This window comes from Ceratotherium simum, chromosome 12, assembly GCF_057802395.1.
Source record: "Ceratotherium simum simum isolate JZ-2026a chromosome 12, ASM5780239v1, whole genome shotgun sequence".
Lineage (NCBI taxonomy): Eukaryota > Metazoa > Chordata > Mammalia > Perissodactyla > Rhinocerotidae > Ceratotherium > Ceratotherium simum.
Genome location: NC_141911.1, coordinates 61,107,934 through 61,131,684, shown reverse-complemented (window position 1 = coordinate 61,131,684; position 23,751 = coordinate 61,107,934). Strand labels below are relative to the sequence as shown.

Here is a 23,751-nt window from a genome sequence, read left to right as displayed (position 1 = left end):
TTTTAAGCTACTAAGTTTCTGGTAGTTTTTTACAGCAGCAATAAGAAACTGATACCTTCCATTAGAATTATTTTCACATTTTTCCATTCCTTTTTCATTTTTCTTTACCCAGTATTGTATCTTGTGTTTCACCATCTAAATCTTCACGTTGTTGAAGGCCCTGATATCTCCTTGCTAATTGTTTTCTTGCCTTTAGTCCATCTTTGACACTTATGCCAAATTTATATTCTTGGGACACTGCTTTGCATGTACAAATTACCTCATTACTCAAGACTTTTTAATGGTTCCATCTATCTCTAGGTGAAGACTCTGATTCCATACCCTCAACCTGAACTAGGATCACTTTTTACATGGGTATTTAAGTTAGAATGCTACAATGACCTTTGTTCACATCATTCCTTGAAATATTACTTCCACTTTCTCTACTGAGGCTGAGTCTCCAAAAAGCTTCCCTTCAAACTCCTCTGAAATTCTGTGCAGCAACTGTGTATGCCCTACATCTTACAGTGGGGTATTCTCATTTTTAACCTCGTCTTCTATACTCACATCCTGACTCTCCAACTAGGTTGTTTTCTAGGGACATGATTTATACCTTATGCCTTACGGGAGCATCAGTACTCTGCATTGTTCTGAAGGTACTCAATGCTAGATAGATATTTGCTGTTGATGATAAGAGGAGAAGTGTCAGAGGGATCAGTTTTAGGGTGATGTACTTACTGGACGCTACACATCTGAATAATAGTCAATAATATCTGCCCAATTTTTTTTTCTACCCTTTGCTTGATACTAAGAGATCTGTCCACATCTGAGAACTTTATGAGGCAGTAATGAGCTTATGCTCTTAATAAGCCTTTGGTTATGGAGTTGAAATTCACAGCCTAGACGGACTTTGGGAGAGTGGGAAAGAAAAGCTTCAGATTGTTAGTTTCAACTTTTAATTTTAAAAATATAGAAAATCGCAGTGAATAAGATCGTCATAAAAGTCCCTGTCTTTGTCATCTAGAACAGTGGTAGTGTGGGGCTTGTTAAAACACAGCTTGCTGAGTTCCCACCCCCAGAGTTTCAGATTCAGTAGATCTGGGTTGGGGCCTGAGAATTTGTTTTACTAAAAGTTCTCAAGTGATGCCAAGTGCCACTGGTCTAGGGACAAAAACCATTTTGAGAACCACTGATACAGAGCTAAGTGTTAATATTGGTGATGTTCTCCTTTCTTAAGACTAAATTAAATTGGACTTTCTCCTTCCCAGTCCCATTGTATTCTATACAAATTTTATTCATTTCATCCCCAAATGTTTGGACTGATCGCAATTTTCTGCTATTCTGAACCATCTACAAGGAACATCTCTATATAGGTCTCCTTGTGCACATGTGCAAGAGCTTCTTTGATGAAATCTTCAAAGGGATTACAGAAATTTATACCTTTCCCAGCGATATGTAAGGGTTCTTACTAACCTCATATCCTAATCAGCACCTAGTATTATCAGGCTTTTTAATCTTTGTCAATCTGATAGGTATAAAACTGTATCTTATTGTTGTTTTAATTTGCATTCTCTTGATTACTAGAGCAAATGAACCACTTTTTAATTTTTATCTGCTATCTTGGTTTTCCTCTTCTGTGTTGTCTACATGTACCTTTACCAATTTTGACTTTTTTGTTTGGGTTGTTTGGCTTTTATTAATAAATTTGAGAATCGAGGTTTGATATTTCTTTAAATGACTGGTAAGACTGCCTTTATTTGGTTGTGATCCATTTTACCCATCTGTAATGTACACGCACCACTATACCTACTCTCTCTCTCAAGAGTACGTTTCTGGATATTCTAGGGTTGGGGACAACACAAGTATGAATGTAGAAGTAGTGGGTGCTGGTAGTTTCCTCTCACAGCTTGGGTGACTAGGAAGAGGCAGCCAAGGTGAAGAGAAGCTTCTAGGAAGTTGCAAGATATAAACAGCAGTGCCCTGAAGATAACTGGCATCAGCAATACATGATCAATGGCCAATGTCTCTAATATAGTTAATAAATCTATTCCCAGCCAAAAAAAGAAAAATTCATAATGCTAAAAAGTTTGCCATTTAAAAAAAGGAGAAGGGAGGGCCTGCTATGTGACAGGCACTTAGTATCTGTTAATCCGTTTAACCTCTGGCACAACCCTTTCAGGGAGATATTATTATTCCCATTTAATCACAGAGGCAGCTGATGTTCGGAAAAGTTAAATAGGTAGTCCAAGAATGTGCAGACCCACATGCTCTCCAGGTCTGATGCCAAAGCCCACATTCTTTCTACTGCTTCCCCAGGTAAAGTGAAACCAGCAGTAGTATAAAATACAGGTTCTTAGGCACTATTCTTTAAACTAAAGGAATTGTGAAGACCAAGGGGTTTCTAGTACATCCAAGGCTGTCTTCAAATCCCATACATGGGCTTATCTTAATGCATATTTTCATCAAAGGGAATGAAACAATTTCAAAATTATAACTTTAAGAAACAAAAACAGATCTGAAGATAGCTGCTAAAAGTTCTGTTTTCTTTGACTTCAATTATAAATCTTATGACACATTTTTATAGCCAAGAACCACTTATACAACATAAAAATGTCCTACGTTTCAGGGGAAAATAGATAATAATGCAGTTTCAAAAATAAGTAGATTCTTCAAGAAAAAGCAGAATTAACCTGTGGTGACAGAAATCAGAACAGTGTTGCCCATGGGTGGTGGGGACCGACTGGGGTGATGAAAAGTTATATCTTGAGTGGGGTGTTAGTTACACACATGTATATACATTTGTCGAAACTCATCAAATTGTACATTAAGATCTGTGTGTCTTACTGTATGTAAAATTTGACTCAGTTTTCAAAAAGTATTTAAAAGTTTTAAAAGTAAATTTGCAATCGCTGACAGCATATGAAAGTGGTGGTCCGCGTGCCCAGTTCCCGGCTGTCCTGGTAGAGCAGGCTGAGGCCCTGACCATTTGCTCTGTTCCCCAGAAGAACCAAGACAAATCCAGCCTCTGGGGGTTGGTAGCTGTCCTGCCCCAGGAACATCCAGTGGGAGTGGTGCCAACCTGCGCCTGGATTCCTTCCAGACAAGGGGATGCTGGGCATAATTCTTGATCCTGGTGTTTATTCTTATCCCTTTGCACAAAAAAATTCCTCTTCCCTGCCAAATACTAATCTCTCTGCCACACTAGCTTTTAAGCAATGAGGCAAAGGTCTCAGATCTAGAACCACAGGGACCTTTTACCTTATTAGACCTTTATGTCCCTTGGGATACGGAGATTCAGGTCTGAGACAGAGCAGCACATAGCTACTGTGAGCAGAGTCTCCTTCCATGCCCTTTAAAAACTGCCAGAGACACAAAGGTCACATAGCAGAAAAGAACCTGCTGTCTTTCCCACGTTCAGTGTTTAACTGTTGTTGCTTAACTTTCCATGCCTCCATTTGTCTGGCCTTGCAACACTCTGAAGGGAGGAAAGGGACCTTTTCTGAATCTTCACTAGCTGAAGAGCTCTGCCGTGGGCACTGTCACATTCCTTGTCTCCCTAGGACTTTCCAAGCCCCCCTAAGTGTTTGTACTTCATGTTAAAACTTCACAGATGAGTGACCTACGGCACAGAGAGGTGAAGAAGCTTGCTTCAAGAATCACTGATCTGAAGCCAGCACTCAAGTCATTTTTGCTACAGAGTTGGAGCTCTTTCTTTCAAACTGTCTCTCTGCCTAATTGGGAATAAGTCCAAAATTGTATACTCAATATATATTGTACAAACTGCACTTTGTATCAGGATAATTCTACCACTGTTTGTGCCCACCTTTTACGTGACATTGCCAAAAATGACTTCAGAGCCTTGGAGCTATTTAGTAACTAAGATTTATTTTCAGGGTGGTATCCTGCATTCTGCCAGGTGCTGGCCTGCAAAGCACAGGCTTACTCTGGACAGTGTTGTTGGATTTGGATTCTATTAAACCAGGATCAGGCTTGTTCCAGCACTGCCTGCACTTATAACAGGTCCACGTCTCTACAGCCTGGTAAGATGTTGTGCTAATCAAGCTTCCTGATAATTACAGGGGAAAGGGGTGTGCCCATAATGTGCACCTAACACAAACAGAAGAGAGATAACACAGCAAAAGTGGCAAAAAGCAAGTTTTGTGCATCAAAACACTGAAAGGCTGAATCTCATTTATCAATTAAAGTTGGTATCAAAGGGGCTGAGAGAATACCTTCCTAATTAGAGCTGAACTGAGTGTTCAGATCCCTGCTCTTGCCTCTACTGGTCCAGCTAACCGCATCACAGCCGTGAGAAGCTAGATATCCATTTCATTTAGCTTAACAGATCCAGGAGAAAACCATGTGTGTGTGTATATTCATCATTTTATTTACATTCAACAAATTCTTCACATAGAGAATATAGTCTATTATGTTATCAGAGTTAAAACACAATTTTCTCTCTTAAGTGTTTTTTCCTCCAAATGGAAGATGAGCCTGAAAAGGTAATCATATATGGAAGCTCAGATGCAGACATCAGTCTCACTCGCAAAACTCCTAGTTGTAGGTGTTACCAGCACAAAGACTGTCCTCCTCCAGACGGCTGTGCCAGTTAATATACAGAGTAATTAATAGTATGTAGAATCATTGTTTGCAACTCTAGATTTTGTTATTATATTATTCCAGTCTATAACTTGCATTTTCAAAAGCTAAAATAGAAAAAGAGTTGGTTGGTAGCTTTTCAGGTATAATCATTAATAAAAATGAAAGAAGATAATGATTTCATAGTGAGAAAAATGCAGCCTTAGAATAAGACGACATGGGTCTGAATTCCAGCTCTGTCAACACCTAAAAGATATGTAACATTGGGAAATTTCCCTAACTTGACCAAGTCCATATTTCCTCATCTAAAATGGGGATAATAATATCAACAAAGAAGTTACTATTGATCTCTCCAGATCAGCGGGAAGATCCTAGCCCTACTGCTATTTACCACATAGCCTTTATTTAAATCTCTGCTTGAGATCCCTTAATTTGCCAGTCTATTTTGGTTATCATGCTTTAAGATGGTAAAAAAACACTTCTGAAAAAGAATCATACTATAAGTTCTCAAGTAAACTAGGTTATTGCATACTACAAATGCAGCTTAAATGTCGCCTCCTCTGTGAAGCATTCTCATCTCACCTTGCTCGCATGGGGCTTTCAGGCTAGTGAGGGAAAACAGAAATAAACCAGTAGGTTTAATGTATAGTATGTGAAATGGTGATTGAATGCTTAAGCATTATGGAGAAAACAGAGCAGGGATGGAAGTAATGGTTGATATTTAATAAGGATGGCCAAAGTCTTATGGAGATGTCACTGGAGTAAAAACCTGAAGGAGATGAGAGAGTGAGCCATGTGAATAACTAGGGAAGAGACTTCCAGACAGAGGGAACAGCAAGTGCAAAGGCCCTGGGGCTGGAGCTTACCTGATTTATTGAGAAACAGCAAGACTGCCACTGTACCGGAGAGGATTGGGGGGAGGGGGGAGAGATAACAGGAGAAGAGATCAGAGGGGCATCGGAGCCAGATCATGTGGGACTATTCTTATAGAGTGAGGTGGAAATACACTGGAGATTTTTGAACAGGCGAGTGATGAGATCTAACAAATTTTATAAAATTTGTGTTGAGACTAGACCATAGGGAGTTAAAGGCTTGAGGCAGGGATACTAGTCAGGGGGCTACTGTAATAATTCAGGTGCTACATATTGATGGCTTGAGCCGGGGGTTAGAAGCGCAGGGGGTTAGAAGCGCAGGTGGAGACGAGTGATGGAAGGGACAGGCAATAGTGTTTGCTAATTAACCAGGCATCTGCTGTGAGGGAAAGAAGGCAGAGATGGCTTCAGGGAATTCAGCCTGAATAACTAGAGTGATAGCCAAATTGTTCACTGCATGGGGACAAGTATGGAGCAGCTTTGATGGAAAGGAAGACCAGGAGTTGGGTTTTAGATGTTAAGTGCCTGTGAGACATATGTAGGTACAGCAGTCAAGTAAGCAGTTGAAATATGAGTTTAAACTGACGAAACAGCACAGCTGCCATATAAGTTTGGTCAGCACATATACGGTATTTAAAGCCATGAGAGTAAATAAAGTCACAGAAGGAGTGAGTGTCGTCAGAGCAGAGAAGAGGGTCCAGGGCTGAGCCATTTAGCAGCATTGTGATGAGCAGACACCAGCTAAGGAGAGAGAGAGATGCTCAAAGAGACAAGAGGAAAACTGGGGGGTCTGAGGTCCTGGAAAGCAAGTGAAAACAATGAGTGACCACTAAGAATGTCACATGCTACTGACAGGCCGGGTAAGCTGAGAACTGAGAAATGATCACCAGCTCTTGCCCTACAGAAGCCAGGGGACCTTGCCAAGAGCTTCCATAGAATGGGGAGGGTAAAGGCTTGGGTGGAGTGTGTTCAAGCAAGGATGGAAGGAAATGGAAATGGCGAGCGTGGACATCTCTTTCAAAGAGTTTTGCTCTGATGGTGATCAGAGACATGGGTGTTTTCTGAAAGGAGATGTGTAGGCCAATGGGTGTTTATTTTTGTTTTTAAGATGGGAGAAATAACAGCATATTTGTAGAGTGATAAACTAATTTGGTAGAGAGGGGAATTTTGGTGATTCTGCACATAGAGGGAAGACCTGCTGAGCCGTGTCTTTGAGCAGAAAAAACAGGATGAGACCTAGTGTACACGTGTGAGACTGACCTTTGCTATTTCAGAGACGGTTAAAGTAGAAGGGAAACAGAAGCATATGGACTCAGGTGCAGGAGCAGGGGAAGAGACTGGCGAAGTCCTCTTGTGGGAAGATTCTTCTAATTGAGAATTTTTTTGCTGAAATAGTAAGCAGGCCATCAGCTGAAGGTGGGCTGGGGAGGCAGCGCTGAGACATGAGGAGAGCGGAGAAAGCAGTAGACAGTACAACATATCCCAAAAAGGACCTAACTGTTGTCATCCCCACAAACCAATTCTCTCTGTTGCATGTTTTATTTTAGGGACTATCACAACTTTCCCCGTTGCATCCTATCTAAAAAACCTAGGAAGTATTCTAGATTCTTCCTTCTACTTAACCTTCCATCAAATCAATCCCTCAACCTCCCAAACAGAAGTGTTAACAAATCCACTCTTCTTGTTCCCTCCGCCTCAGCCTGTGTCCACTTGTAGTCTGGATTACTGCAAAAGCTTCCTTACCAACTTCCCCGCTTCGAGACACAGTACTTTCTCCGTGTATGAACAAATATGGAAATTATTTAATTATCAAAATCTATCAAGTGTCAAATTATGTGGCTCTGGGTTAGATGTTAAACAAAGAGAACTGTTCATCCTTAATGCTGTGGCCCTACAGATCTTTAAATATAGCAAATGTTTCCCGGCTTAAAGAAAAATTCAGCACCTCCTTTCCATGGCTTTAGAAGGCTCTTCGTGATCTTGCCTCTCTGCCTGCATGGACTTATCTCCAGGACACTCCCTCCTTCCAGTTTACATTCAAGCAAACACAGTGCCAAAGTGCTAAACACATTCCCTCCGCTCCTGATCCAGGACAGAGGCAGAAAACAACAGTGCAGAAAGAGATATACCAGTGACTGTTTCAATACTTTCAAAGCAAAGTATTGAAATTACATGGAAACAGTGGTCTCATGTAGACTAGCATTTATGACCTAACATTTTAGAAGCCTTTTAACGCCTCAATCATTTGCCACAGCCCAAAGAAGCAGACATCTTCCTCTTTTCCTCCTCCATCTTCCTCTTTTAATTCTCTACTTCCTCTTTTCCCTGTGACTCATGCCAACCTGGCAAAGCATACACACCAACTCGCCACCTTTTTTAAACCCAGCCTATGTTGCCTCTGGTAGTTCATATTATTTTTTAGTACCAGGTTGAGAAATAATAATTTTTAAATATTATTTTAATTAATGAGTGGAGTTCCTCTTTTATCATCTGGTCAGTTTTAAGGACAGAGAATAAAGCTTCAAAATATATTTAGTACTTCTGCTGGTTTCAAAACATCTCCACAAATTCTTTGATACTCCTTTCTTCAAGAGGTGGAGCCTAATTCCCCTGCTCTTGAGTTTGGGCTGGACTCGATGCCCGGCCTCTAAAGAACAGAGTACTATCAAGTGACGGTGTACGTCTCTGCAGACTTGGTCATACAAAGGCGCTATTGCTCCTCCTTGCTCACTCTCTGCCACGTGACAAGGACGCTAACTGAGGCCTCCTGCCAAGAACCATGTGTGTGAGCCCTCTGGGGAGTGGACACTCAGGCCTGAGTCAAACATCTCTCTCATATCCTGAGTGCTGCACCCCCTGCAGGTAATCTGGGCCAGAACCACCCAGCCAGCTAAGCCACTGCAGAATTCCTGAACCACAGAAACTGTGAGATAATAAATGTCTGTTGTCCAAAATCACTAAGCTTAGGGTAATTTGTTATGTTGCAAGAGATAACTAATATAATACTCATGATCATCAAATGATTTTTAATAATCAAATATATCTGGAATTCTAAATCCAGGTATTTTTGCTTTATTTCACTGCTATGAAGTGATACAGAAAAACATGATTCAAAAATTTTATAAGATCATCATCTCTTGCTCTTCAATTTAAACTAAGCCTGGAATATTAATTTCCACTCTATGGTAGAAGAGAAACAAGTAGGGATTTTTAGATGAGGATTTAATAAGAAGGAATACAGAGTATTTAAACAATTTATAGAGGACTTTATCTATGTAACCTTAGCTCTTAATAGATGAATATAGATGTTTGCACATATATCTATTGAGAGCAACTATTTCATTGACAACCACCTTAATTCTTTAAGAATGCATGAAAAAATGAAAATTATTTAATAATCAAAATCCATCCAAGAGTCTAATGGTGTGGCTCTGAGTCAGATATTATAACAAAGCAATTGTTTATGCTTATCTGCTTATCTGCAACTGGTTCCAGACCTGCATTATTCAGGGCCTACGTAAAACTTCTCAAAACTAAATTTATAAATGATCTATTAAATTAAAAATGTAATGTATTCCAACAAGTGCTGGAATGGTTATCCTGCAAGTACTAATGAAGATAGGCCTCATATCGAATAAAACATAGCATTCAGTCTGAACCAAATTTTCTGAGCATTAAAAATAAGATTTGGGTGAATACAGCGTACCATTAATTTAATCTTCAGTCTCAAGCTTTTATTCACCCTTTCTTCTTCTCCCGGATCAGTAGTGTAGCCTCAGGGATTTAACCTATTAGCACCATGTTTTTCATCTGCTGCTCTTAAGAAATGTGTTTTCCTTAGGACAGTGGTTACCACCTTCTTCTTGGTAAAACACACTTGTTTATTATTTAAAGGGCAATGTGGAAAAGGAAAATGAAAAGATCATCAGCATCATGACATCAAGTCCAGAACAAACGGAAACTTTGCAGAGTGCTTTTGTTTTGTTTCTAAAACCAAGCCACAAGAAAGAATATCGCAGGGGAATAAATGCAATCAACAATTTATAAGTTAAAAAAACAACACATTGGCTACTTGGCCAATTCTTTAAGATTAAAATAGATCTAGATTAACTCTGCTTATTTTTGTAGCTATATTTTCATCTAGTCTGACTTAGAATTGAAGTATTATGCATAAAACCATAACGTTTATCTGTTCCAAGGTTACTTGTCAAACTTAAGAAAGACCCAGTCAGTATTGTGAGCCTGAGATCACAGACAAGCATCTCCTCTGCCTGCACCTCTCGTGGAGGGCCTGGATGTGCTTCCTCTCTTAGGGCTCTGGGATAAACAGCAGGCATCTACCCTATGAAGCCACAGCTTCTTCTATCCTCTGTGACTTCTGTAGCTCTCAAAACCTAGTCTTTCCTTTGCACTTGTGTGTCAAATATTGAACTCATTTAGCATTTGTCTTGTTGCTTTGTATCAATATTTAATTTCTGGTATACAAGATCCACAGCAACAAATTGAAAAAAAATTTAAAGCAAGTATCTTCCTTGCTTCCTTTTTTTTAGATCCTCACTGCTCTACATAGTACAGTGATTCAATAATTACTTGTCCAAACAAAATAATTCAGGGGAAAAAATGAGAATATTTTAAAATGAGAAGATAAAATCATATAGCTTAAATTCTAGAAAACATTCACTTTTGTACATTGCAGTTGGAATTACACATCTGATTCCATTACTGCTTTATTTTGTGATTTTTGGCAGGCATTAAATCTCTTTGATCCATCCAAGTATTTATCTCATAAAAATTAGCTGATATTTTTTGAAAATTTTCAGGTTTTTTTTAAAGGAAGATAGAAATAATTAGATATTTAGCTAAAATACTCCTTTATCACATTGTAAAAAAATTTATCATAAATTCTGTTATATTTGCATCAAAGAATTATAAGCATATCATCAAGTATGATAAAATCAAATCAAATGCTAAAACAAAAATAGATAAGGTGGAAAAGAGCTCTGATTCCAAATTAGATTTCTGCTTAATAACTGGAGTTGACTTTCAACCAAGAGAAAATAGGTGTTTCAGCCTAGCTTGAAAGACATTATTGGATATAATCTCCAGCTCAGATCAATAGGAAATTTTCACAGAACTTGCATTATTTCACAGTGTCCTGCCTGCTACCTCATTGGTGCAGCCCCTATAAATAAAAAAGAACACCCATCTCTACCAGGTCATAACGAGCAATACTTCAGAAGAGGGCAGTATTTCAGAAATAGGTCACCTGAGATACAGAGAAAGAGTTGAATTTCCCTGCGCTTCTTCACTGAACATGAAAGAATTGTCTGGTTACAGAAATAACTAATGCAAGTGACAAAAATAAAAACTGGTTCAAGTGCCCAGGTCCAAAAAATGCAGCATTAAGTATGAAAGAAATTTAACAGCAGCCCTAAAAATTCACACACTTGCTGCAATTTTCTTCATTGTGCTTCATGTGCCCGATATGGTTCTTCTCTGGAGCACATTGGCCAGATGAATAAGAAGCATAATCCTGTAACTCTTTCATCTCTGGTCAAGATTTCCTCTAGTTTACTGGATGGATTCCTCTTAAGACATTATAGACAATGTGACTCTGATCCATCTTTCTCCTTCACTCTTTTTCTTTTTTCATTTTAAAAAGTCTGTCTGCAGAGTGTTTTAAACACTTAACTTGGAAAAGCCATCAGAATACAGCCAGTCTCCTTGTTTCCACCTTCCGGTCCTGCTTCTGCGTGGAGCCACATTAAACACATCAGTAGTGTACCTCCCCTCCCCCCACCCAAATCAACCATAATTTAAAGGTTTACCACAACTGTTCAAGAAAACACTGCAGGGAGGGGGAGAAAGTACAGTGCAGTCATCATCCACAGCAGAATTTGTAAGAAGCCCACCTTCCCACATTATGACCCCGCAGTCCGACTGCCTAGGATTGAATCTCAGCTTCACCAGTTTTTAGTCATGTGACTTTGGGTGAGTTCCCTGAAAGTTCTGCGTCTGTTTCCTCATCTGTTAAGTGGGAATAAATAATGACCACCTCCTATGGTTGTTATGAAGCTTAAACGAATTAGTATAAGCCAGGTCTTTAGAATAGTTTCCACAAGATAGGCAGTTATTTCCAGAGTCCCACCCCACAGTCCTCAAACCACTCTAACACACAGCCCAGGCTGGCTCTCTTCTCTCCCTTGACCTTTTTCTTTCTGTCTTCATTCATTTTTCTCTAGCCAGTAGCTCTTTGACCTTTCCAAAATAAATTATTTTAGCCTTCTCAAGCTTTCCAGTTTTTTTCCCCTACTTTGTCCATTAACCTCATTCTCTTGGAAGGGAATAGGGAGAAGAGAAGATTGCAAAAGCTTACCCTCTAAGATTTTTTTTAAAAATGTCTGTTAGAGAAGTTTGGGAGTATCTATGATCCTGACTTCTAAAAAGGTATTGCTGTATCTATTACACTTAAGATTATAACATCAATGAAAAGAAGTCGTGAAAATTTTTAGTTGAAATGCTTCACAAGAAGAGACAAATGAGATTATATATTTTACTAAATCTTAAAAATCTTCCTGAATTTTCTGGACTATGTTATATAGTTCAGACTTTAGGACTCCATATTCAACTGCTCCGTTCAAGCAGCTTTCCAGAGTTGATACCTATGCCTTAAGAAACTGGGGTCACTGAAAGGCACTTAAAGGACATTTTGTAAACAGTCAATAATCACATTTCATTTTAGGTTCCTTGGTAGTTGGAATCAGTGCTGGCTTACTCACCACAATTGGACTAACACAAAGAGAAGACAACAAATTCATTTTGCCTCATTTATGAGGAAAAACAGTGAAAAGCATTTTTCTTTTAAGCTTCAGGTTTGTTAGAGGATAACAACCTAGTTATGTCAGGTAACACACCAGTTAAGTCAGGACTGTGCTGGTTACTATGTGGCCAATGACCTCTTCATATAACTTGATCATTCCCTGTCTCTCTTAAAAGCTCTGTTAGTTCTATGTCTCCTGTTAAAAAAAAACAGCTGACATTTTTTGACCATTCCGGTGTGCCAGGAACTATGGTAAGCCCTCTGCATGCATTAATGCATTTAATCTTTACAACCCTATGAAGTAGGGCTTTTTTTAACCCCCATGTTGCAGATGAGGAAACTGAAGGGCAAAGGGATTAACCAATTCCATCCTGGTTACTCATCAAGGAAGTGGTAAAAACGGGATTCTAGCCCAGAGCAAGCAAACTTAACAATTACTCCCAAAAGCCTACTGTGACTCTCCATTCTGATTTCAAAAGCTTCATGAGAGAAAGAACACACACAAGTACACACAAAAGCAAACACTGCCCTGAGTCTGTTTACGTAGCTATAAACTTAAAGATAATTCTAGAAGTCATCTATTGCATCTTCTTAGTGGCCTTGGTTCTCAGTCAGCTAAATTACTTTTTTATACTACATAGCCATGCTGAGAGTGTGTCTATTCCTCTGTTTTTCTTCATTCCTTTTCTCTGAAGAAATTATTCTCACAGGAAATAATTTCGAACTGGGTGGTGTGAATGTGGGAGGAGAAGGAGCAAGGGGGAGAGGATAGGGAATGGGTAGGGTCAGCGAGATGTTTAAAAAGCTATTTGGAAACCCTCCCTTCAGTAAAGTTACTAAATCCCCAGTAAAGTTACTGAAGGTTTTTTATCTCATAAAATGCTTGGTGTGAGCGAACTTTTGAGGAAACCAGTTAAGAGCCCAGGCTTCATATCAAGTCATCACAGGGTAGAACAGAGACAGCAGGAGGATGCAGGGGCATGGGGGCAGAGAAACCTGAGGACACTCAGGAACCCAGCAGGAATCTTAGAGAGAGCTTTGGACAATCACAGTCTGGGGACCTGTGGCCGAACCCACTTTAATTATATTTGTAAGTGAGCCGACAGCCCTTGGCTGAGAGTGGGGTTATATATTCATGTAATCAAATTTAAACCATCCCCGCTAGAATGGCTAAAATTTCAAAATTTGACAATACCACGTGTTGCCAAGGGTGTGAAGTAACTGGAACTCTCATACATTGCTGGTAAGAATGCATATGGTACAGCCACTTTGAGAAAGAGTTTGGAAGTTTCTTATAAAATTAAACATTTACCTAACATATGACCTGGCAGTTCCTCTCCTATATATTTACCCAAGAGAAATGAAAACATTATGTCCACACAAAGATCTGTATGCAAACACTGACAGTGACTTTTTTCATAGTAGATAAAAACTGCAAACAACTCAAATGTCTATCAGCTGAGGAATGGATAATCAAATTGTGGTATATCCATAAAATGGAATAAATCACTCAGCAATAAAAAGGAATAAACTACTGACCCATGCAACAACATGTGCTAAGTGAAAGAAGCCAGACACACAAGACTTCATACTGTAGGATTCCATTTATATGACATTCTAGAAAAGGCAAAACAATACAGACAAAAAACAGATCGGTGACTGTCAGGGGCTGGGGGTTGAGGGAGATGGAGATCAACTACAAAGGCGCACAGGGAAATATCTGAGGTGACAGAAATGCTCCATATCTTGATGATAGTGGTGGTTACATGACTGTATACACATTTATCAAAACTCATCAAATTGTACACTTAAAATTTTAGGGCAAATTATACTTCAATACAGCTGGGGGTTTTGTTGTTGTTGTTTGTTTTAATTTAAATCATCCTCACAGGCAGTCATAAAAAGAGAAACATATGTGTCCTGAAAATGCTCTCTTACAGAAGGGCAGTCCCACTCACTTCACCATGGTGATTCTGCTGCACATCTCATGGGTTCTCCCAACTCCTACTGTTGGCGAGATTGTTCACATTATTTAGAAAGAGTTTAATCAGAGTATAATTCAGGCTGAGTCTCTTGGCCAGTATGAAGTTGTGTTTTGGGCCATGATTTTAAACCATAATTACTAACTAAAAGCTGAACATTGTCTTTTTAAGTACACAGAATCATAGTCCTTGGTTTATAACTAGGGTTGCCTGATAAAATACAGGATATCTAGTCAAACAATTTCAGATGAATAACAAGTAAATTTTTTAGTATAACTATGTCCCAAATATTGCATGGGACATGCTTTTTATTTGCCATATCTGGCAACCCAATTAATAGCGCTACCATTAGTCCATGCACGGCCTTTTCAATTTTATTTATTCAGTCACATAATTAATTAACTTACTAATTAACTAATTAATCTCATATTCATGTTTTAGCTGCAGGTATTTTTAGTAACTACCCTCCTTAAGAAACCATGTAGCAACTCTAAGGCAGTGAGAACTTATTTTAGACTACTGAGAAGTGACTGATTTAGGATCCTCTTAATCAAATTGTGATCTGCTGACCCAGGGCATCAGCATCAACTTGGTGCTTGTTAGAAAAGAATCTCAGGTCCCACCTAGACCTACTAAATTCAGAATCTGCATTTTAACAAAATCCCCATGTGATTCATATGCACATTAATGTTTTAGGAGCACTGATTCAGAAAGCTGTGTTTTAGGAAAATTCCCAAGGCATATGCAGGGTGGATTGAAAGGAAACTGACTGCAAGTAGAGAAACCCCTTACAAGACTATTTTAAAAGTTCAGGCATTGCTTCCAGATCTGAATTATGGTGCAGGCATCAGGAATGAAAAGAAAGAAATTGAAATGAGAAATAATCTAATGGAAAAAAATCAATGGGACTTGGTAATAGACCAGATGGAGGAGATAAAGGAAAGATGTCAGAATCTGAATATAAATCAAGCAGACGCATCAAAGTGTTTCTAGACCCCTTGGCAGCGATTCTCAACCTCAGCCACGAACTGTGATCACCGGGAGCTTTAAAATCCTGATGCTCAGGTCCCAACCCCAGAGACTGATTTAAGGTGAAACCTGGGCATTCGAATTGCTAACTACTTCCCAAGTGATTCTACTGTGCAGCCAAGACCAAGAACCACCGATATGGGCTCTTTCAATCTATCTGTTTCCACTTAGAGTAGTCATTTTCAACCCTGGCTACACTTTAGAATTACTTGGGGAGCTTTAAAAATATATCAGTATCCAGACCTTGCCCTTAGAGATTCTGATTTAATTGGTAATATTTTAGAAGTTCTTCAGTTGATTGTAATGTGCAGCCAGGGTTGAAAACACTCAATTGAAACATTCAGTTTAATCGGTAATTTATTAACTATTTTTTTCAAATAAGTATAAACGAAGAGGGAAATCAGTGCTAACAGAATCCAAACCTTCTAGTTAGATGAAATATAAACCAACATATTTTCATTTGCTTGTTATAACTTCACGATGAAATTTACTTGGAATTAGCTACAATTTCCATTTTTTCATAACCTCATTTTGAATCCAGAAAACAATCAGCTGATGACCATTGCAATTGGATAACCATTTATGAAATGAGCATTATTCAGACACTTAAAAGATAATATGAAATAAATTGATTCCAACTGCAACCACAATTATATATCTTAGGACAGAATAAGGTCCTGGGAAGAGCAAAGCAAGGAAACAAAATGTCTGAAATTTATTTCTAAGTCCAAGTAAAGTCTCTATCAGGATTCAACCCTATAATTAAAATCTAAATAAAAAATATTGAGCAGAACATTTAAGCACTTTATAGTTAACTTGTCACTATAGTATTATTTCATAAGCGCACAAAGTAAAAACTTTTTTTTCAAAAAGAGAAATGTTTCCAGATGACCTTTTATAAAATGGAAAACTGGCTTACCTCTTCCCTGTGATTCTTAATTGGCATACAAAGAATACTTTGTGTCCTGTAGCCTGTGATTTGGTCAACTTCTGCATTGAATCGAGGATCCTAGTAAGGAAAAAGAAATTCAATTTAATGACTGACTTGTTCAAAGATTGATTTGATTTTTCCGATTTATAAGATTAGAGAAATCTAACCTTCGACTTACCTTGTTGCTCTGAATGACAATTTTATCATTGTAAAAGGCATCATATCATGTAAGTACATATCGTCTTTGACAAAGATAAATTTAAGTGTTTTTTTAGCAGCTAGTGTTTATTAGAACCAAAAAAATACGGACTCAAACAAATAAAGGAAATAGAAATAAAGAAATAAACTTAAAGAAATAAAGGAAATTCAAACTATTAACCAATTTGGATAGCCTTACTTAAATTCAGGAAAACTGTCAACTCTCCTCTCCTGTAACACAATTTGCCTGTTCCCATCTCACTACCTGATTCTTCTGTGCCATCCAACAGAAAAGCATCTCTGCTCTGAAACTTTTCCTATAAAACCTACCACCTCCAAAACGACCTTACTAGTATTGACTTTACTTCCTCGTAATGGTTGTTTATATAATTCCTCAGTATTCTGTTCTATCTCAGGTGTTCATAAGAATTTAAATATTTTCTTTTAATATATATAAAAAGTCTGCATGGGGGCCAGCCCAGCGGTATACTGGTTAAGTCTGCACACTCCGCTTTCACAGCCCAGGGTTTGCAGGTTCGGATCGTGGGCGTGGACCTACGCACCACTTACCAAGCCATGCTGTGACAGGCGTCCCACATATAAAGTAGAGGAAGATGGGCACGGATGTTAGCCCAGGACCAATCTTCCTCAGCAAAAAGAGGGGAATTGGCAACAGATGTTAGCTCAGGGCTAATCTTCATCACCAAAAAAACAAAAGTCTGCATGGCCTCAATCAGACTGTAAACAACTTAATCTTTTGAAGCTCTTTCCCCTTTTACAAAGTATATCATGCACATCCAAAAATCACAAAGGACTCTGAGAGGTGTGTAAAAGTTCTAAATGTGGGTTAAGAAAGGTACAGGCTATTTTCTATTAAACTCTAGATTGGGAAGATTAAAGTTAGTTAGGCTGTAAACTCTATGCGGGGCTTTTTTTGGTTCATCACTGTATTCCCGATATTAGCACAGGAACTTAAAAGCATTTGTTAAATAAACAAAGGAATTCATTAACAAGTGATATCATAGTTATCAAATGTGATCATTTTTAGCTTATTGTAGTTTAAAGAAAGCTTGTAGGTAGGGGGAAAACATACTAGAGGAAACGGACACTTACTACTATATGAGGAAAGATTAGAATGGATAAAACATACCAGAACATAAACATCTGAATGAGTGTTGTTCCCTTCAAAGTAATAGCCTTGGGAAGTTACATGTTCAACCTAATAATAGCATCACTGCTCTAAAAACTCTGCTTTTGGAATTCCCTTCGGAGAATATGGAATAGCTACATTGGAAAATTCTCATCTTTCAAGGTCATTTCTATTTTTTTTTAATTAGTCTAAAGTCATGCAAAGCCAAAGCTGTGAATGAAGGAAATGATTACACTAGATTCCATAAATTGGGGTCAGAAATGAGGCCAATTTTCCCAAGAGGGCCAAACCCGGCATTAAAGACAACTGCAAAAAAAAAGTTATAAAATGGTGGAAAATCAGTTTGAATATTTTATATTATAAATAAACACTACTGCATTTTTGGTTTTTCTGCAAACATGCTCAAAGTTATACTGAGACACAAAGAAAACCCTGGCTGAATGTTTCTAAGAAATAGTTCTTAAATAACATACTTTAGTAGTGCAAAGTATCTGAAGAAAGCAACAGGATACTGATTATTAATGAATTAAAGTAAAAATTTATTAACTTATAGAGTAAATTATTCTACAAGCTAATAATCAAAATGTGAATTGAAATGCACCCTCAACAATTATTTTGTTAATGAATATTTGAATAACAAGACCAATCTATAAAGAAGATTAAACCCAACTATCTAATCAGAGCAATAGAGTTTGAGAGACTGAAATTAGTAGGACTTTCACAGCATTTTTATGCATACTAGAAGTTTAAAATCAACAGCAGCCTGGATGTCACTTCATTGAAGGAGGTGGGAGTAATGTATGCTTCAAATTCACTTTAGGTGTACTTTGGCATCTCAAAGAATTTTCCTTTAACAATGCACTCAGTGCAAAGGCGATACACAGAGAGAACTTCTAACCCCCCTAGGTCCAAGAAACACCAAAGAAAAAAATGGAACACTAGTATTATTGTGATTATTTCTTTCACTGTTTATAAGAACATGACAGTATAAAAAAACACAAGCCTTGGATATCCACTGCCATAATAAAGCAACTGGTACCAGACTTGCCCTCCTGCTAAAAAATATAAGACTAGACCAAATAATATGAGACAAATAAACCACAGGCAGTGAAGAGGGGAAATACACAATTGCCATGCAATACTCTGGCTTTCTTCCTGGGGGCATTTTCCTGCTGGGGAGAAGGCCAGTAGTAACCAAGTGGAACAACAATTTCCAATGGAACTGAAAGAAATTCAAAGCTTCTAAATTTGCAAGGCTGGAATCTGCAAGGCAAAGTACCTGATGAGAGAGGCTGTGTTGGGGGTTGGGGGTATAAAGGAGGAGTGGCAGAAGACTGAGTGGCTATTCACTTCAGACACGTACAGAGCAAGACTCTAAGAGAACTTGGAAAAATGACCTGTTGAAGGCTGAAAGCAGAATGGGGACACCAGCTGGGGACATGGTCAGAGACACTGGAGTTCCAGCCCAGGCAGAGGAGAGACCTCACTGAGCACCTCAGGCATTCAGTTGAGACAGAGAAAGGCCACCCCTTAGGAGTCAGGACCACACCCTAAATTCAGGGGGCACTCCCTAAGATTCAATTCAAAACTAAAATAGATCCACCCTGACAAATAATAATACCAAGCCCAACAGGACCAAAAGGATCTCTCAGTAATTTCACTGCCTGCAAGAACAAATGTCAGCCCTATTTTAAAGGGCTGATATGATCCAAAAGCCCTGCAATGAAACATCCACAATGTCCAGCATGCAATCAAAAATCACAACACATGGGAAAAAACAGGAAATTGCAACCCATAATAAAGAGAAAAAGTAGTCAACAGAAAATGACCCCAAGATGATTCAGATGTTAGAATTAACAGACAAAGATTTTAAAAGCAGCTACTATAAATGTATTTAAGGACTTAAAATAAAATATGGTAACAATGAACTGATAGGAATCCCTGCAAAGAAAGAAAAAACTATTAAGAAAAAAAAAGCCAAATGGAAATTCTAGAACTGAAAAGTACAATGTCTAAAATCAAAAGTTCATCGAGGGATTTAACAGCAGATTAGAAAGAGAAGAAGAAAGGGTCTGTGAACCTGAGGATAGATCAACAGAAAGTATCTAATCAGAAGAAGTGAGAGGAAAAAGAAAAAACCTATAAAAAGTTAACAGAGCCTCACTGTTTTCTGGGACAATATCAAGCAGTCTAAAATATATATAATTGAAGTCCCAAAAAGAAGAAAGAAAATGGAGCAGAAAATATTTCAAGTTAAATATTTTATTTTTATTTAAATAAATACAATTAGAAATAAAATATTTAGGGGCCGGCCTGGTGGGCAAGCGGTTAAGTGCGCGAGCTCCGCTGCGGAGGCCCGGGGTTCACTGGTTTGGATCCCGGGCGCACACCGACGCACTGCTTGTCAGGCCATGCTGTGGCAGCGTCCCATATAAAGTAGAGGAAGACGGGCATGGATGTTAGCCCAGGGCCAGTCTTCCTCAGCAAAAAGAGGAGGATTGGCAGATGTTAGCTCAGGGCCGATCTTCCTCACACACAAAAGAAATAAAATAAAATATTTAAAATTAAACTAAAAATTTCTCAAAGTTGGTGAAAACCTTACACTTATACACATGGTGTGAAAATGATATATAGCATGAAACATAGAAGGTGAAAATACAAAGTACGGCTTACTTCTCACGAGAAAAACAAAGACCAGAAAAAAGTGGGAAAACCCATTTAAAGTGTTGAAAGAAAACTACTATTAACTGAGCATTGTCTATCCAGTGAAAATATCTTTTAAGAATACAGGTAAAATAAAGGCATTTTCAGATAAACTAAAACTGAGAGAATTTGTCAGCACCAGACCTGTACTAGAAGAAGTGCTAATGTAAGTTCTTCAGCCTGAAGGGAAAGATACTGGAACCTACAAAAAGGAGTAAAGAGGTTAGAACTTGACTTGAGGAGATGCTTAAATATATAAAGAATAAGGAAGCCTGGTTCTTCATTTTTGGAGAAGGAAACACCTAATAGAGAAAAGAAGTAGAAAAAATATACCTTGAGATGTGGATTGAAATTGGAGGTATCAGTAAGAATTCATTGTTTTTAATATAGTAAGCAGATATACAGAGAAATAAATAAAACATAGTATGTGTGTATATTTGTTTTTCCCTAACTCTGTCTGCTAACACATTAGCAACGAGCACATATCAGAAGCAATGAGCACACCTGGTGCCCAGACCTTGGTTTCTAAATACCATCCCTTCCTTGGAACCAAGGCTCCTTGGAAAAAACAGTCATTCTAGGGCTAGGGCAGAGAATGTATAAGATGACCTGGAACATTTTGTTAAGCCAGTTAGAACTTCCAGCCCCACCAGAAAGCAAGAAAATTGCAGAATGATGGGGACATATCACAAAGACATGGGAGCCTGCAAATCTGATATAATTTGAGAATCCAAGTAAATAAAGATAATAACAGATCATAACTCATAAACAAAATGAAAATCAGAGTCCTCAGTGATATAAATGAATGAATAAATGGATGAATGAATCAAAAAGACAAAACTCTTCCTCACATTAGAATGCCAACTAATAAATATAGAAGGTATGATGACATTAGAAAATTAGTGGATGCCAAAACTGGTAAATGTAGGTTGATGAGGAAAAGAATATTTACACAATATGAAAGTATCTCCCCATAAGATACTTATTAATTTGTTGTTGCTAGTGCCATCAAGTCTCTCCGACTCCTAGTGGCCCTGTGGACAGCAGGGCAGAACCCTGACCAGTCTTTTTGCGCCATCTTCTCACCTTATGGCGCTGTATCAGACAATGCTCTGCTGCTATTCATAGGGTTTTCATGGCCAATTCTTTCGAAGTGGGTGGCCAGGTCCTTCTTCCTAATCTTTCTTAGTCTGAAAGCTCCACGGAAACCTGTCCACCATGGGTGACCCAGTTGGTATTTGAAATATCGGTGGCACAGCTTTCAGCATCCCAGCAACTTGCAGCTGCCACAGCACGACAAACCATAGACGGGTGGTGTGGTTCCCTAACAAGGAAACAAACGCAGGCTAGGGTGGTGAGAACACTGAATCTTCACCACTAGACCTCCAGGGCTGGCTACTTAATAATTACAATGAGAAAACTGTACCTTTATAGTGGAGAGACCCAGTGGACACCACTTTAACCAAGTTATCAAATTTAACATCATCGATACTGGGGTAAACTAACATCACATGCTTCCTGATAACGTACACTGAGAAGGTCTGTGGTATAATAAAAACTATATTTGGTCTTTGTCCCTGGTTCCCGGCACAGAGCTCCTAAAACCCTTAAAATTTCCCAAGTGATAGGAGAGTCTTTTGATATTCATAACAAGCCCCTTTCAACCACACCTGAGTTCATGCTAATTAGATGATTCATGGGGGAGAGCGCTCCAGATAGCTTCAGGATGGGGGCTGGCCACCAGAAAAACCAACCAATTGATTAGAGGGTTAGAACTCTCAGCCCCACCCCTGACCTCGGCAGAGCGAAGCCAGCACTGGAGATTGAGTTCAATCACAAATTGCCAATGATTTAATCAATCATGCCTACATAATGAAATCTCAATAAAAACCTCAGAACAATGAGGTTTGGGGGAGCGTCCGGGTTGGTGAAGATATCTGTGCTGGGATGACGCTCCCCAGGGAGCATGGAAGTTCTGTGTCCCCCACATTCCCATTCCTTGCCCTACACATCTCTCCCATTTGGCTGTTCCTGAATTGTATCCTTTATAATAAAACCGTAATTGTAAGGATAGCACTTTCTTGAGTTCTGTGAGTCATTCTAGCAAATGACTGAAGCTGAGCGGGGAACCCCTGAATCTGTAGTCAGCTGAGCATAGGTATAGGTAGCCTGGGGACCTCATTTGTGGCTGGCGTCTGAAGTGGGGACAATCCTGTGGGCCTGAGTCCTTAACCTGTGGAGTCTAACTCCAGGTATTTATTGTCAGAACTGAAGTGGATTGCAGGACCCCCAGCTGGTGTAGGAGGGAAGAATTAATTGTTGTTTGGAAAACCAAACAAGGTCATAACATCAACACCTGTGGTATTCCTGCCAAAAGTGCCTAAGTTTAATCTATTCAGGAAAGATAGTCTAGTCTACAAAATAACTTGTCTGTATTCTTCCAAAATACATGTCAAGAAAGATAAAGGAACACTGACAAACTGTTCTAGACTTAAAGGGGACTAAAGAGACATGACAAATATGTACAATATGTAATCCTAGATTAGATCTTTGATCGGAGGGGAAAAATAACTATAAAGGACATTAATGGGACAATTGACCAAACCTGACTATAGACTGTTAGATACTGGTATTGTACCATAAAATTTCCTGATTTGGGGTGAATCTTTCCCAGCAAAAAAAAAAATTCTGATTTGGTAAAAGTATTACAATGGTGTAAGAGAATATTCTTGTTAGAAAATATACAGTGAAATATTTAGTTAAAACGTCTCTAACTTATTAGATGGTTGATAAAAAATATGTAGTATTACTTATATGCATTATATATAGAAAAAGAGAGAAAATGGTAAAGCAAATGGGGTAAAACATAACTGCAGAATATGGATAAAGGGTATATAGAAGTTGCTTATACGGGTCTTGCAACTTTTCTGCAAGTTTGCAATTATGTAAAAATAAAAATACAAAAAACAAAAAAAAGGAAACAACACAGTAGACTTGCCAAATTATAGGCTGGTTTTCTTTCACAGAGTAGCATTTTTAAGACAATGCCTAAAGATTATTAGAACAGTGAATAAAGACAGATATAGCAGTTCCCAAACTGTGTTCCCTAGGGCACAAAGATGCCATGACATATTAGTAGATTTATCAAAATTAAAACAGGTGTTAGTGTTCTTTCTTCTAAAATTCATTTTGGAAATAATTTTATTCATCAGAAATTCATTTGAGAGAGCTCATATTTCTTTAGAAAAATATCTTGATAAATACTTGAAGTAGAAAGTGAGACGTGCAGGGTGAGAGATGGTGAAGATTCATTTATCCGGAGAAAGAATGACAAAGAAGGAATGAAGTAGGGATGGGAGGAATAGCAGCTACGTGGTAGAGGCCACATGAGTGGCCATGTGACCCTTCCCTAAGACCCTCCAAGCCTTCTCTCTAGAAATCATGACATACATGGGAGTGGCTGTCCTGTGGAAACAGAAGAGTCCAAG

The 23,751-nt window shown here is 38.5% G+C and overlaps 1 protein-coding gene across 3 annotated transcripts in view; it reads right to left on the bottom strand.

The window, feature by feature from the left end:
- The window catches only part of PDE5A (phosphodiesterase 5A), a 132,438-nt gene that overhangs the window by 82,859 nt on the left and 25,828 nt on the right, over nucleotides 1-23,751 (bottom strand). For all 3 annotated transcript variants that reach the window (XM_004426537.3, XM_014784550.2, XM_004426538.3), the window contains exon 3: nucleotides 16,201-16,290. In XM_004426537.3, coding sequence (XP_004426594.1) covers nucleotides 16,201-16,290 — 90 coding nt within the window. The remainder of the gene's footprint in view (nucleotides 1-16,200; nucleotides 16,291-23,751) is intronic.